Source organism: Somniosus microcephalus, chromosome 4 (genome assembly GCF_052327205.1).
Source record: "Somniosus microcephalus isolate GS21.2 chromosome 4, FLI_Smic_1.0, whole genome shotgun sequence".
Classification (NCBI taxonomy): Eukaryota; Metazoa; Chordata; class Chondrichthyes; order Squaliformes; family Somniosidae; genus Somniosus; species Somniosus microcephalus.
The window spans coordinates 59,966,860-59,982,147 of NC_140990.1; the positions used below are offsets into that span (position 1 = coordinate 59,966,860).

General features: G+C 54.7%; 1 protein-coding gene across 1 annotated transcript; it reads left to right on the forward strand.

Moving 5' to 3' along the window:
- Positions 1 to 594: 594 nt before the first annotated feature.
- Positions 595 to 6,387, forward strand: LOC147119006 (uncharacterized). Its single transcript, XM_085984739.1, has 2 exons — positions 595 to 667; positions 1,231 to 6,387. The coding sequence occupies exon 2, from the start codon at positions 1,703 to 1,705 to the stop codon at positions 3,632 to 3,634; it is 1,932 nt and encodes a 643-aa protein (XP_085840865.1). The 5' UTR covers positions 595 to 667; positions 1,231 to 1,702; the 3' UTR covers positions 3,635 to 6,387.
- The last annotated feature ends 8,901 nt before the right edge of the window (positions 6,388 to 15,288 follow it).

Genomic DNA, 15,288 nt, shown 5'->3' on the forward strand with positions numbered 1-15,288 from the left:
TGTCTATGTCCTCTTGAAGTCTATCACTATCCGCCTCCCTGTTACCTATACTTCCAAGTTTTGTGTCATCTGCAAATTTTGAAATTGTGCCCTGTACAGCCAAGTCCAAGTCATTAATATATATCAAGAAAAGCAGTGGTCCTCGTCCCTCTCCAGTGCGATAATAGTTTATTTGATCAATACTGCACCCCTCCTTTTTTCCTTTCCTATCTTTCCTGAATACCTTGTAGCCAGGAATATCGAGTTCCCAATCCTCCCCTTGTTTGAGCCAGCTCTCTGTTATTGCCACTATATCATAGTCCCATGTGGCTACTTGAGCCTGCAGTTCACCAATGTTATTTATCACGCTCCGTGCATTTACACACATGCACTCCAACTCCATCTCAGAATGTCTCAAATCTGGCCCCTGTCTGATCCCTCCTATGTTGGAATTTTAAAAATTCTTTATATATTAATTTTGTTTATTGCTCCTCCGGCCCGAACTTCAATGGGATGACAATAAATGTATCCACCAATTGGGGCTTTAAATGGTGGCAAATTAACCCAGACTTCCCCGCGCGGGGGAAAGTGCCCTATCAATGACGACAGGAGCCCAGTGCGCCGGCGCAGTAACTGGGTGCTCTGAGCATGCGCAGTGCGAGTGGTCGCGATGGATTGAGCGGAACAGGTGGGTCAGCGGCCGGGAGGCGGGAGTAGATTGTGGGAGCAGGGGATTGATTGGGCCCGCGGGTCAGTTTAAAAGCTTTATAAACACCTGTTGTAGGCCTGTGGTCCCGAATAAGAGCCACAGGCCCCGTGTTTTCCTCGGTTACAGGCTCGGTCAGTGACCGCCCGGGTCAGCGAAGTCACCGGCCGCCATCTTCGACAGGGCGGGTCTCACGGCGCATGCGCAGCCATCTTGTGCAGGAACAGAGAGTGGGCGGGGCTTCAGGGTCCCAGTGACCAGGAGAGACAATCATTGACTCATTGATTTTATTCTCACTCTGCCCACAGCGGGTGGAGAACTGAATCCAACCAGAGTAGAGGGAGGGGGAAACTGGGAGTGGAGGAAAGAAATGTTGGAGATGGTGCGATGGGTTTGGATTTCAGCACAGGGAGGAGGGAGAGTGTGTGGGACGGGGATTTACAGCTTTGGGGGAACAAGAGAGGAAAGAATGTTCCATAGAAACTAGAATTGTCTGTTCTGAATTTCTAGCCTGTGCTTGATGATTTTGTAAATTCCTTTTACAGGGTATTAGAAGGGGAAAATATGCAAATAGGAAACCCAAACCAAACATCACGTGAAGAGCTGACATATTCACTCAATTCATCAGGACCTGAATATCATCGCACTTTGAATGTGGAAGGAGAAATGTTTGCTGTCAGTGAGAAAAGATTTCAAACATCAATGTGACTGCAAAAGCTCTGAGACACACCGAGTGAGAGTGTTCCAGTGCACTGAGTGTGGAAACAGCTTTAACCGGTTACACAGCCTGAAAATATATCGCACCATTCACAGCAGGGAGAAACCGTACACGTGTTCTGTGTGTGGAAGAGGCTTCAACTGATCATCCAACCTGGAGAGACAAGGACAGCCGCACCACGGAGAAACTATGGAAATGTGAGGACTGTGGGAAGGGATTCAATTAACTGTCCCAGCTGGAGACTGGGGAGAGGCTGTTCACCTGCTCTCTCTCGGAAGGGATTTACTCAATTGTCTAGCATGCTGACACGCCAGCGAGCTCGCAATAGGGAGAGGCCGTTCTCCTGCTCCGTGTGTGGGAAGGGATTCACTTGTTCATCCCACCTCACTGCACACCAACTTGATCACGCTGATGAGAGTCCTTTTAAATGCTCTGACTGTGGGAAATGCTTTAAAACCTCTGAGGAGCTGATTGAACACCAGCGAGTTCACACTGACGAGAGACCGTTCTGTTGCTCTCACTGCGGGAAGAGGTTCCAGCAGTCATTCCGTCTGGCTGAACACCAGCTCCTTCACACTCATGAGAGTCCATTCAGTTGCTTTCACTGTGGGGAGAGGTTCAGCCAGTCATTGCAACTTGCTGAACACCAGCGAGTTCACACCAAGGAGAGACCGTTCAACTGCTTCGTGTGTGGGAAGGGATTCACTCAGTTAGCCCACCTTATGTCACATGAGGACATTCACACTAAGGATTGGCCATTCTCCTGCTCCATGTGTGGGAAGGGATTCACTCGTTTCGTCCGCCTTTTGACACACAAGCGAGTTCACACAGGGGCGAGACCGTTCTCCTGTTCAGTCTGTGGGAAGAGATTTACTCGTTCAAGCCACCTTTTGGAGCACAAGCGAGTTCACACCGGGGAGAGGCCGTTCACCTGTTCCGTCTGTGGGAAAAGTTTCCCTTGTTCATCCCACCTCTTGGTACACCAGCGAGTTCACACTGGGGAGAGGCCATTTACCTGCTCCGTGTGTGGGAAGAGATTCGCTCAGTCATCCACCCTGATGGCACACCAGCAAGTTCACTCTGATAAGAGACCTTTTAAATGTTCTGACTGTGAGAAGAGCTTTAAAAGAAGTAATGCTCTGCTGACACACCAACGCACTCACACTGGGGAGAATCTGTTCACCTGCTCTGTGTGTCAGAAGGGATTTACTGATTCATCCTACCTGCTGAGACACCAGCGAGTTCACACCGGGGAGAGGCCGTTCACCTGCTTCGTGTGTGGGAAGAGATTCATTGAATCATCCCACCTACTGAGACACCAGCACACTCACACTGGGGAGAGGCCATTCACCTGCTCCGAGTGTGGGAAGGGATTCACTCAGTCATCCGACCTGCTGGCACACCGGCGAATTCACACTGGGGAGAGGCCGTTCACCTGCTCCGAGTGTGGGAAGGGATTCACTCAGTCATCCCACCTACTGAGACACCAGCGCAATCACACCGAGGAGAGGCCGTTCACCTGCTCCGAGTGTGGGAAGGGATTCCGTCTGTCATCCAGCCACCAGAGACACCAACTCAGTCACACTGGTGAGAGGCCGTTCACCTGCTCTGTGTGTGGGAAGGGATTCAGTCTGCTATCCAGCCGCCAGAGACACCAACTCACTCACACTGGTAAGAGGCCGTTCACCTGCTCCGTGTGTGGGAAGGGATTCACTTGTTCATCCAGCCTCAGTAGGCACCAGCGAGTTCACACTGGTGAGAGACCGTTCATCTGCTCTGTGTGTGGGAAGAGATTCGCTCAGTCATCAACCCTGCTGAAACACCAGCAAGTTCACTCTGATAAGAGACCGTTTAAATGTTCTGACTGTGAGAAGACCTTTAAAAGCAGCAAAGTTCTGCTGAGACACCAACGCACTCACACTGGGGAGTATCCATTCACCTGCTCCGTGTGTCAGAAGGGATTCCCTGATTCATCCCACCTACTGAGCCACCAGCGCACTCACACTGGGGAGAGGCCGTTCACCTGCTCAGTGTGTCGGAAGAGATTCAGTGAATCATCCCATCTAAAGATACACCAGCGAATTCACACTGGGGAGAGGCCGTTCACCTGCTCTGTGTGTGGAAAGGGATTCATTCAGGCATCCAACCTGCGGACACACCAGCGAGTTCACACGTTATTGCCAAAATTGGATTCTGCTGTTATTGCTGCTGATAATCACATCCAGGACTGAACCATGTTCATTCTGACAGTTGGGGTTTGTTTCTGTTGATGTTAATGACCCCTATAACTGGGCTGGAGATTAATATTCTGGATCAATGCCAAATAAATTGGCATTGTTTCAAACACAGTGTGTCGAGTATTTGTTTCCTCCAAGATAAGAGATTAATTGATATCCTGTCACTGACTGTTCCATTTTTGGGCCTTTTCTCCTTTCTAACTCTAGATTATTTCAGTTCTCATACCTCCGGTTACTCTCATGGACAAGTCCCAGCTCCCCATACCTTCCAGAGTGCCTCCCCTAGCCTTGGTATCCAGGGAAGGTATCGGTAACACGCCCGGGATCACTAAACACAAAACCCAGCCTGTTAATCACTTTCAGCTACTGGACTTAGTGTGTGACCCACAGCATCTCTCTCACCTTCGCTGCGTGAAGAGAACATCACGCCTCAGAACCTGGTTTTAAATGTAAATGCACTCAGAAAATATATTTAACAAGAGATGAACAAGTAAACAGATCACAGCCCAATCCTCCAGCTCTATATTGTAGGTTTGTTAAGGTGCCAGTGTGCTGCTGGTCCGCTCTGCATTTTGCCTGTAATGGAAAATATCTGAAGATTTGTCCCAGTGTAACCTTTGCTGTCATGAAATGAGTGTGTCTTTTAATGAGCCTCACGTCCTTGCTCAAGTTGGCTGCAATTGTCAAATCTCAGAGAGGCTGTAATCGTGACCATCTTTAAGAAAGGTGACCAGTCCGATTGCGGTAATTACAGAGGAGTTTCCCTGCTGTCTTCCACAGGAAATGTCATCGCAAGAATCCTCCTCAATCGCCTTCTCCCAGTGGCTAAAGAGCTCCTCCCAGAGTCGCAATGCGGATTCCGCTCAATAAGAGGCACAATGGACATGATCTTCACCACGCGTCAACTACAAGAGAAATGCAGGGAACAGCACCAACCGCTGTACATGGCCTTCTATGATCTCACAAAGGCCTTCGACACTGTCAACCGTGAGGGATTATGGAGTAACCTCCAATTCGGCTGCCCTCAAAAGTTTGTCACCATCCTCCGCCTGCTTCACAACGACATGCAAGCCGTGATCCTGACCAATGCATCCACCACAGACCCAATTCATGTATGGACCGGGGTCAAGCAAGGCTGTGTCATCGCACCAACGCTCTTCTCAATCTTCCTTGCTGCAATGCTCCATCTCACCCTCAGTAAGCTCCCCGCTGGAGTGGAGCTAATCTACAGAACAAATGGGAAACTGTTCAATCTCCGTCACCTCCAATCCAGATCCAAGGTCGTACCATCCTCTGTCATTGAATTACAGTATGCAGACGACACTTGTGTCTGCGCACACTCGCTGGTCGCACTCCAAACCATCGCCAACACCTTCACCGAAGCGAACGAGAGCATAGGCCTTACACTAAACATCCATAAGACAAAGGTCCTCTACCAACCTGCCCCTGCCACACAGTACTGCCCCCCGATTATCAAAATCCACGACAAGGCCTTGGACAAGGTGGACCACTTTCCATACCTCGGGAGCCTACTGTCAACAAGGGCAGATGTCGATGACGAAGTCCAACACCGCCTTCAGTGTGCCAGTGCAGCCTTCGGTCGCCTGAGGAAGAGAGTGTTTGAAGACCAGGACCTAAAACCCGGCACCAAGCTCATGGTCTACAAAGCAGTAGTAATACCCGCCCTCCTGTATGCCTCAGAGACACGGACCATGTACAACAGGCACCTCAAAGCACTGGAGAGGTACCACCAATGCTGCCTTCGCAAGATCCTGCAAATCCATTGGCAGGATAGGCGCACCAACGTCGGTGTTCTCGCTCAGGCCAACATCCCCAGCATCGAAGCTTTGACCACGCTCGATCAGCTCCGATAGACGGGTCACATCGTCTGCATGTCCGATACAAGATTCCCAAAACAAGCGCTCTACTCGGAGCTCTGACACGGCGAGAGAGCCCCAGGTGATAAGAGGAAACGCTTCAAGGACACCTCCAAATCCTCCTTGAAAAAGTGCAATATCCCCACTGACACCTGGGAATCCCTGGCCCGAGACCGCTCAAAGTGGAGGAGAAGCATCCGGGAAGGCGCCGAACACCTCGAGTCTCTTCACCGGGAGCAAGCGGAAGCCAAGCGCAAACAGCGGAACAAGCGCACGTCAACCCAAGCACCGCACCCACCCGCCCCTTCAACCACCGTCTGCCCCACCTGTGACAGAGACTGTAGGTCCCTCACAGGACTCATCAGTCACCTGAGAACTCATTGTTAGTGTGGAAGCAAGTCATCCTCAGTTCCGAGGGACTGCCTAAGAAGATGATTTTGCCTGTAATGGAAAATAACTGAACATTTGTCCCAGTGTAACCTTTGCTGTTTGAAATGAGTGTGTCTTTTAATGAGCCTCACGTCCTTGCTCATGTCGGCTGCAATTGTGTAGAAAGGGGATGTGTAAAGAGATGGTCTGTGTATGGAGATGTGAAACAAGGAAACGGTGTGTGTGTGTGATAGTGACACAGCCTTGTGGTCACAGTCAGAACAATGACAGATATCCTTGTGGTTATGGTTTGGGCAGGGCCAGGTCAATAATGTAGTAAACAAGTTAAATATAAATATCGCCAGTGTAGTCACAGCTTGTTAGAACAGACCTGGGGAGAAGAGAGCTCTGAATCCACTGTATTATCTCTGTTCTCCAGATCGGGTAACTATACTCTGTCTGTATCTTTGCAGTGCTGTTAATAAAGTTAGTAAAAGATAATCTGTTGTTGTGAGCTTGATTATCTGGTGTCTGAAACCACAAGACTAAATTTTTACTGCCAACAAGATGAACAAATAAACACATCATGACCCAATACCCCAGCTATATATTCACAGGATAAAGTCTGTTATCACTCTCCTGGAGTGGACAGAATAAAAAAAGATCCCAACGCGAAGAACCTCTAGAATCATTTGTAAATACCTTTTACATTCTGACATGTTGCAACTGTCAGTTTCCATTACAGTGAAGTCAATGGAAGATGAGAGAATGGTTGAGAGTAGGAGTGGAAGAGGAGTTGAGGTGAGGGGGGTTGGAGAGTAGGGGTGAAGGAGGAGTTGGGGTGAGGGGGGTTGGAGAGTAGAGGTGAAAGAGGAGTTGGGGTGAGGGGGGTTGGAGAGTAGGTGAAATGAGTTGGGGTGAGGGGGGTTGGAGTGTAGGGGTGAAAGGAGTAGGTGTGAAAGAGGAGTTGGGGTGAGGGATTGGAGAGCAGGGGTGAAGGAGGAGTTGGGGTGAGGGGGGTTGGAGAGCAGGGGTGAAGGAGGAGTTGGGGTGAAAGGAGTTGGGGTGAGGGGGGTTGGAGAGTAGAGGTGAAAGAGGAGTTGGGGTGAGGGGTTGGAGAGTAGGGGTGAAGGAGGAGTTGGGGTGAAAGAGGAGTTGGGGTGAGGGGGGTTGGAGAGTAGGGGAGAAAGAGGAGTTGGGCTGAGGGGGTTGGAGAGTAGGGGTGAAAGGAGTTGGGCTGAGGGGGTTGGAGAGTAGGGGTGAAAGGAGTTGGGGTGAGGGGGTTTGGAGAGTAGGGGTGAAGGAGGAGTTGGGGTGAGGGGGGTTGGAGAGTAGGGGTGAAAGAGGAGTTGGGGTGAGGGGGTTGGAGAGTAGGGGTGAAAGGAGTTGGGGTGAGGGGTGTAGGAGAGTTGGGGTGAAAGAGGAGTTGGGGTGAGGGGGATTGGAGAGTACGGGTGAAAGGAGTTGGGGTGAGCGGGGTTGGAGAGTAGGGGTGAAAGTGGAGTTGGGGTGAGGGGGGTTGGAGAGTAGGGGTGAAAGGAGTTGGGGTGAGGGGGGTTGGAGAGTAGGGGTGAAAGGAGTTGGGGTGAGGGGGGTTGGAGAGTAGGGGTGAAAGAGAAGTTGGGGTGAGGGGGTTGGAGAGTAGGGGTGAAAGAGGAGTTGGGGTGAGGGGGGCTGGAGAGTAGGGGTGAAAGAGGAGTTGGGGTGAGGGCTGGAGAGTAGGGGTGAAAGAGGAGTTGGGGTGAGGGGGGTTGGAGAGTAGGGGTGAAAGAGAAGTTGGGGTGAGGGGTTGGAGAGTAGGGGTGAAAGGAGTTGGGGTGAGGGGGGTTGGAGAGTAGGGGTGAAAGAGGAGTTGGGGTGAGGGGGGTTGGAGAGTAGGCGTGAAAGAGGAGTTGGGGTGAGGGGGGTTGGAGAGTAGGGGTGAAAGAGGAGTTGGGGTGAGGGGGGTTGGAGAGTAGGGGTGAAGGAGGAGTTGGGGTGAGGGGTTGGAGAGTTGAGGTGAAGGAGGAGTTGGGGTGAGGGGGGTTGGAGAGGGGGTGAAAGGTGTTGGGGTGAGGGGGGTTGGAGAGTAGGGGTGAAAGAGGAGTTGGGGTGAGGGGGGTTGGAGAGTAGGGGTGAAAGAGGAGTTGGGTTGAGGGGGTTGGAGAGTAGGGCTGAAAGAGGAGTTGTGGTGAGGGGGTTTGGAGAGTAGGGGTGAAAGAGGAGATGGGGTGAGGGGTGTTGGAGAGTAGGTGAAAGAGGAGTTGAGGTGACGGGGTTGGAGAGTAGGGGTGAAAGAGGAGTTGGGGTGAGGGGGGTTGGAGAGTAGGGGTGATAGAGGAGTTGTGAGGGGGTTGGAGAGTAGGGGTGAAGGAGGAGTTGGGGTGAGGGGGGTTGGAGTGTAGGGGTGAAAGAGGAGTTGGGGTGAGGGGGGTTGGAGAGTAGGGGTGAAAGAGGAGTTGGGGTGAGGGGGTTGGAGAGTAGGGATGAAGGAGGAGCTGGGGTGAGGGGGGTTGGAGAGTAGGGGTGAAGGAGGAGTTGGGGTGAGGGGGGTTGGAGAGTAGGGGTGAAGGAGGAGTTGGGGTGATGGGTGTTGGAGAGTAGGGGTGAAAGGAGTTGGGGTGAGGGGGGTTGGAGATTAGGGGTGAAGGAGGAGTTGGGGTGAGGGGCTGGAGAGTAGGGGTGAAAGAGGAGTTGGGGTGAGGGGAGTTGGAGAGTAGGGGTGAAAGAGGAGTTGGGGTGAGGGGGGTTGGAGAGTGGGGTGAAAGAGGAGTTGGGGTGAGGGGAGATGGAGAGTAGGGGTGAAAGAGGAGTTGGGTGAGGGGTGTTGGAGAGTAGGGGAGAAAGAGGAGTTGGGGTGATGGGGTTGGAGAGTAGGGGTGAAAGGAGTTGGGGTGAGGGGAGTTGGAGAGTAGGGGTGAAGGAGGAGTTGGGGTGAGGGGAGTTGGAGAGTAGGGGTGAAAGAGGAGTTGGGGTGAGGGGGTTGGAGAGTAGGGGTGAAAGAGGAGTTGGGGTGAGGGGAGTTGGAGAGTAGGGGTGAAGGAGGAGTTGGGGTGATGGGGGTTGGAGAGCAGGGGTGAAAGAGGAGATGGGGTGAGGGGAGTTGGAGAGTTGGGGTGAGGGGGTTGGAGAGTATGTGTGAAGGAGGAGTTGGGGTGAGGGGGGTTGGAGAGTAGGTGAAATGAGTTGGGGTGAGGGGGGTTGGAGAGTTGAGGTGATAGAGGAGTTGGGGTGAGGGGAGTTGGAGAGTAGGGGTGAAAGAGGAGTTGGGGTGAGGGGAGTTGGAGAGTAGGGGTGAAAGAGGAGTTGGGGTGAGGGGGGTTGGAGAGTAGGGGTGAAGGAGGAGTTGGGGTGAAAGAGGAGTTGGGGTGAGGGGAGTTGGAGAGTAGGGGTGAAAGAGGAGTTGGGGTGAGGGGGGTTGGAGAGTAGGGGTGAAGGAGGAGTTGGGGTGAGGTGGGTTGGAGAGTAGGGGTGAAAGCACAACTGAGGTGAGGGGTTTGGGAGTAGGGGTGAAAGGAGTTGGGGTGAGGGGAGTTGGAGAGTTGGGGTGAAAGTAGTTGGGGTGAGGGGTTTGGGAGTAGGGGTGAAAGGAGTTGGAGAGTTGGGATGAGGGGGTTGGAGAGTATGTGTGAAGGAGGAGTTGGGGTGAGGGGGGTTGGAGAGTAGGTGTGAAAGAGGAGTTGGGGTGAGGGGAGTTGGGGTGAAAGAGGAGTTGGGGTGCGCGGGGTGGGAGAGTAGGGGTGATGGAGGAGTTGGGGTGAGGGGGGTTGGAGAGTAAGGGTGAAAGAGGAATTGGGGTGAGGGGGGTTGGAGAGTAGGGGTGAAAGCGGAGTTGGGGTGAGGGGGTTGTAGAGTAGGGGTGAAGGAGGAGCTGGGGTGAGGGGGGTTGGAGAGTAGGGGTGAAGGAGGAGTTGGGGTGAGGGGTTGGAGAGTAGGGGTGAAGGAGGAGTTGGGGTGATGGGTGTTGGAGAGTAGGGGTGAAAGGAGTTGGGGTGAGGGGGGTTGGAGATTAGGGGTGAAGGAGGAGTTGGGGTGAGGGGCTGGAGAGTAGGGGTGAAAGAGGAGTTGGGGTGAGGGGAGTTGGAGAGTAGGGGTGAAAGAGGAGTTGGGGTGAGGGGGGTTGGAGAGTGGGGTGAAAGAGGAGTTGGGTGAGGGGTGTTGGAGAGTAGGGGAGAAAGAGGAGTTGGGGTGATGGGGTTGGAGAGTAGGGGTGAAAGGAGTTGGGGTGAGGGGAGTTGGAGAGTAGGGGTGAAGGAGGAGTTGGGGTGAGGGGGTTGGAGAGTAGTGGTGAAAGAGGAGTTGGGGTGAGGGGAGTTGGAGAGTCGGGGTGAAGGAGGAGTTGGGGTGAGGGGGTTTGGAGAGCAGGGGTGAAAGAGGAGATGGGGCGAGGGGAGTTGGAGAGTAGGGGTGAAGGAGGAGATGGGGTGAGGGGCGTTGGAGAACAGGGGTGAAGGAGGAGTTGGGGTGAGGGGGTTGGAGAGTTGGCGTGAAGGAGGAGTTGGGGTGAAGGAGGAGTTGGGGTGAGGGGAGTTGGAGAGTTGGGGTGAAAGGAGTTGGGGTGAGGGGGGTTGGAGATTAGGGGTGAAGGAGGAGTTGGGGTGAGGGGTTGGAGAGTAGGGGTGAAAGAGGAGTTGGGGTGAGGGGGTTGGAGAGTAGGGGTGAAAGAGGAGTTGGGGTGAGGGGAGTTGGAGAGTAGGGGTGAAGGAGGAGTTGGGGTGAGGGGATTGGAGAGCAGGGGTGAAAGGAGATGGGGTGAGGGGAGTTGGAGAGTAGGGGTGAAGGAGGGAGTTGGGGTGAGGGGGGTTGGAGAGTAGGGGTGAAAGGGGAGTTGGGGTGAGGAGAGTTGGAGAGTAGGGGTGAAAGAGGAGTTGGGGTGAGGGGGGTTGGGAGAGTAGGGGTGAAAGGGGAGTTGGGGTGAGGGGGGTTGGAGAGTAGGGGTGAAGGAGGAGTTGGGGTGAGGTGGGGTTGGAGAGTAGGGGTGAAAGCACAACTGAGGTGAGGGGTTTGGGAGTAGGGGTGAAAGGAGTTGGGGTGAGGGGAGTTGGAGAGTTGGGGTGAAAGTAGTTGGGGTGAGGGGTTTGGGAGTAGGGGTGAAAGGAGTTGGAGAGTTGGGATGAGGGGGTTGGAGAGTATGTGTGAAGGAGGAGTTGGGGTGAGGGGGGTTGGAGAGTAGGTGTGAAAGAGGAGTTGGGGTGAGGGGAGTTGGAGAGTTGGGGTGAAAGAGGAGTTGGGTGTGCGCGGGGTGGGAGAGTAGGGGTGATGGAGGAGTTGGGGTGAGGGGGGTTGGAGAGTAAGGGTGAAAGAGGAATTGGGGTGAGGGGGGTTGGAGAGTAGGGGTGAGGGGGTTGTAGAGTAGGGGTGAAGGAGGAGCTGGGGTGAGGGGGTTTGGAGAGTAGGGGTGAAGGAGGAGTTGGGGTGAGGGGGGTTGGAGAGTAGGGGTGAAGGAGGAGTTGGGGTGATGGGTGTTGGAGAGTAGGGGTGAAAGGAGTTGGGATGAGGGGGGGTTGGGGAGATTAGGGGTGAAGGAGGAGTTGGGGTGAGGGGCTGGGAGAGTAGGGGTGAAAGAGGAGTTGGGGTGAGGGGAGTTGGAGAGTAGGGGTGAAAGAGGAGTTGGGGTGAGGGGGGTTGGAGAGTGGGGTGAAAGAGGAGTTGGGGTGAGGGGAGATGGAGAGTAGGGGTGAAAGAGGAGTTGGGTGAGGGGTGTTGGAGAGTAGGGGAGAAAGAGGAGTTGGGGTGATGGGGTTGGAGAGTAGGGGTGAAAGGAGTTGGGGTGAGGGGGAGTTGGAGAGTAGGGGTGAAGGAGGAGTTGGGGTGAGGGGAGTTGGAGAGTAGGGGTGAAAGAGGAGTTGGGGTGAGGTGGTTGGAGAGTAGGGGTGAAAGAGGAGTTGGGGTGAGGGGAGTTGGAGAGTAGGGGTGAAGGAGGAGTTGGGGTGAGGGGGGGTTGGAGAGCAGGGGTGAAAGAGGAGATGGGGTGAGGGGAGTTGGAGAGTAGGGGTGAAGGAGGAGATGGGGTGAGGGGGGGTTGGAGAATAGGGGGTGAAGGAGGAGTTGGGGGTGAGGGGGTTGGAGAGTTGGCGTGAAGGAGGAGTTGGGGTGAAGGAGGAGTTGGGGTGAGGGGAGTTGGAGAGTTGGGGTGAAAGGAGTTGGGGTGAGGGGGGGTTGGAGATTAGGGGTGAAGGAGGAGTTGGGGTGAGGGGTTGGAGAGTAGGGTTTAAAGAGGAGTTGGGGTGAGGGGGTTGGAGAGTAGGGGTGAAAGAGGAGTTGGGGTGAGGGGAGTTGGAGAGTAGGGGTGAAGGAGGAGTTGGGGTGAGGGGATTGGAGAGCAGGGGTGAAAGGAGATGGGGTGAGGGGAGTTGGAGAGTTGGGGTGAAGGAGGAGTTGGGGTAGGGGGGTTGGAGAGTAGGGGTGAAAGAGGAGTTGGGGTGAGGGGGGTTGGAGAGTAGGGGTGAAGGAGGAGTTGGGGTGAGGGGGGTTGGAGAGTAGGGGTGAAAGCGGAATTGAGGTGAGGGGTTTGGGAGTAGGGGTGAAAGGATTTGGGGTGAGGGGTGTTGGAGAGTATGGGTGAAAGAGTAGTTGGGGTGAGGGGAGTTGGAGAGTAGGGGTGAAGGAGGAGTTGGGGTGAGGGGTTGGTGAGTAGGGGTGAAAGAGGAGTTGGGGTGAGGGGGGTTGGAGAGTAGGGGTGAAGAGGAGTTGGGGTGAGGGGGGTTGGAGAGTAGGGGTGAAAGAGAAGTTGGGGTGAGGTGGGTTGTAGAGTAGGGTTGAAGGCGGAGTTGGGGTGAGGGGGGTTGGAGAGTAGGGGTGAAAGAGGAGTTGGGGTGAGGGGACTTGGAGAGTAGGGGTGAAAGAGGAGTTGGGGTGTGGGGGGTGGAGAGAAGGGGTGAAAGAGGAGTTGGGGTGAGGGGGGTTGGAGAGTAGGGGTGAAGGAGGAGTTGGGGTGAAAGCACAACTGAGGTGAGGGGTTTGGAGTAGGGGTGAAAGGAGTTGGGGTGAGGGGAGTTGGAGAGTTGGGGTGAAAGAGTAGTTGGGGTGAGGGGTTTGGGAGTAGGGCTGAAAGGAGTTGGGGTGAGGGGAGTTGGAGAGTTGGTGTGAGGGGGTTGGAGAGTATGTGTGAAGGAGGAGTTGGGGTGAGTGGGGTTGGAGAGTAGGTGAAATGAGTTGGGGTGAGGGGAGTTGAAGAGTTGGGGTGATAGAGGAGTTGGGGTGAGGGGAGTTGGAGAGTAGGGGTGAAAGAGGAGTTGGGGTGAAAGAGGAGTTGGGGTGAGGGGAGTTGGAGAGTAGGGGTGAAAGAGGAGTTGGGGTGAGGGGGGTTGGAGAGTAGGGGTGAAGGAGGAGTTGGGGTGAAAGAGGAGTTGGGGTGAGGGGAGTTGGAGAGTAGGGGTGAAAGAGGAGTTGGGGTGAGGGGGGTTGGAGAGTAGGGGTGAAGGAGGAGTTGGGGTGAGGTGGGTTGGAGAGTAGGGGTGAAAGCACAACTGAGGTGAGGGGTTTGGGAGTAGGGGTGAAAGGAGTTGGGGTGAGGGGAGTTGGAGAGTTGGGGTGAAAGTAGTTGGGGTGAGGGGTTTGGGAGTAGGGGTGAAAGGAGTTGGAGAGTTGGGATGAGGGGGTTGGAGAGTATGTGTGAAGAGGGAGTTGGGGTGAGGGGGGGTGGAGAGTAGGTGTGAAAGAGGAGTTGGGGTGAGGGGAGTTGGAGAGTTGGGGTGAAAGAGGAGTTGGGTGTGCGCGGGGTGGGAGAGTAGGGGTGATGGAGGAGTTGGGGTGAGGGGGGTTGGAGAGTAAGGGTGAAAGAGGAATTGGGGTGAGGGGGGTTGGAGAGTAGGGTCAAGGAGGAGTTGGGGGTGAGGGATGTTGGAGAGTAGGGGTGAAAGGAGTTGGGGTGAGGGGGGTTGGAGAGTAGGGGTGAAAGAGGAGTTGGGGTGAGGGGGGGTTGGAGAGTAGGGGTGAAAGAGGAGTTGGGGTGAGGGGGGGTAGGAGAGTAGGGGTGAAAGTGGAGTTGGGGTGAAAGAGGAGTAGGGGTGAGGGGGGCTGGAGAGTAGGGTTGAAAGAGGAGTTGGGGTGAGGGGTTTGGAGAGTAGGGGTGAAAGAGGAGTTGGGGTTAGGGGGTTGGAGAGTAGTGGTGAAGGAGGAGTTGAGGTGAGGGGGGTTGGAGAGTAGGGATGAAAGAGGAGTTTGTTGAGGGGGGTTAGAGAGTAGGGGTGAAAGAGGAGTTGGGGTGAGGGGGTTTGGAGAGTAGGGGTGAAGGAGGAGTTGGGGTGAGGGGGGTTGGAGAGTACGGGTGAAGGAGGAGTTGGGGTGAGGGTGGTTGGAGAGTAGGGGTGAAGGAGGAGTTGGGGTGAGGGTGGTTGGAGAGTAGGGGTGAAAGAGGAGTTGAGGTGAGGGGGGTTGGAGAGGGGTGAAAGAGGAGTTGGGGGTGAGGGGAGTTGGAGAGTAGGGGTGAAGAGGAGTTGGGTGAGGGGTGTTGGAGAGTAGGGGAGAAAGAGGAGTTGGGGTGATGGGGTTGGAGAGTAGGGGTGAAAGAGGAGTTGGTGTGAGGGGAGTTGGAGAGTAGGGATGAAGGAGGAGTTGGGGTGAGGGGAGTTGGAGAGTAGGGGTGAAAGAGGAGTTGGGGTGAGGGGGTTGGAGAGTAGGGGTGAAAGAGGAGTTGGGGTGAGGGGAGTTGGAGAGTAGGGGTGAAGGAGGAGTTGTGATGAGGGGTTGGAGAGCAGAGGTGAAAGAGGAGATGGGGTGAGGGGAGTTGGAGAGTAGGGGTGAAGGAGGAGTTGGGGTGAGGGGGGTTGGAGAGTAGGGGTGAAGGAGGAGTTGGGGTGAGGGGGTTGGAGAGTAGGCGTGAAGGAGGAGTTGGGGTGAAGGAGGAGTTGGGGTGAGGGGAGTTTGGAGAGTTGGGGTGAAAGAGGAGTTGGGGTGAGGGGGGTTGGAGATTAGGGGTGAAGGAGGAGTTGGGGTGAGGGGTTGGAGAGTAGGGGTGAAAGAGGAGTTGGGGTGAGTGGAGTTGGAGAGTAGGGGTGAAGGAGGAGTTGGGGTGAGGGGGGTTGGAGAGCAGGGGTGAAAGAGGAGATGGGGTGAGGGGAGTTGGAGAGTAGGGGTGAAGGAGGAGTTGGGGTGAGGGGGGTTGGAGAGTAGGGGTGAAGGAGGAGTTGGGGTGAGGGGGTTGGGAGAGGCGTGAAGGAGGAGTTGGGGTGAAGGACGAGTTGAGGTGAGGGGAGTTGGAGAGTTGAGGTGAAAGAGGAGTTGGGGTGAGGGGGGTTGGGAGATTAGGGGTGAAGGAGGAGTTGGGGTGAGAGGGGGTTGGAGAGTAGGGGTGAAAGAGGAGTTGGGTTGAGGGAGTCGGAGAGTAGGGGTGAAAGAGGAGTTGGGGTCAGGGGGGTTGGAGATTAGTGGTGAAAGGAGGAGTTGGGGTGAGGGGAGTTGGAGAGTAGGGGTGAAAGAGGA

Bases quoted from the DNA above. Each gene is read 5' to 3' on its own strand.
- LOC147119006 (XM_085984739.1), top strand. From the start codon at position 1,703: ATGCTGACACGCCAGCGAGCTCGCAATAGGGAGAGGCCGTTCTCCTGC.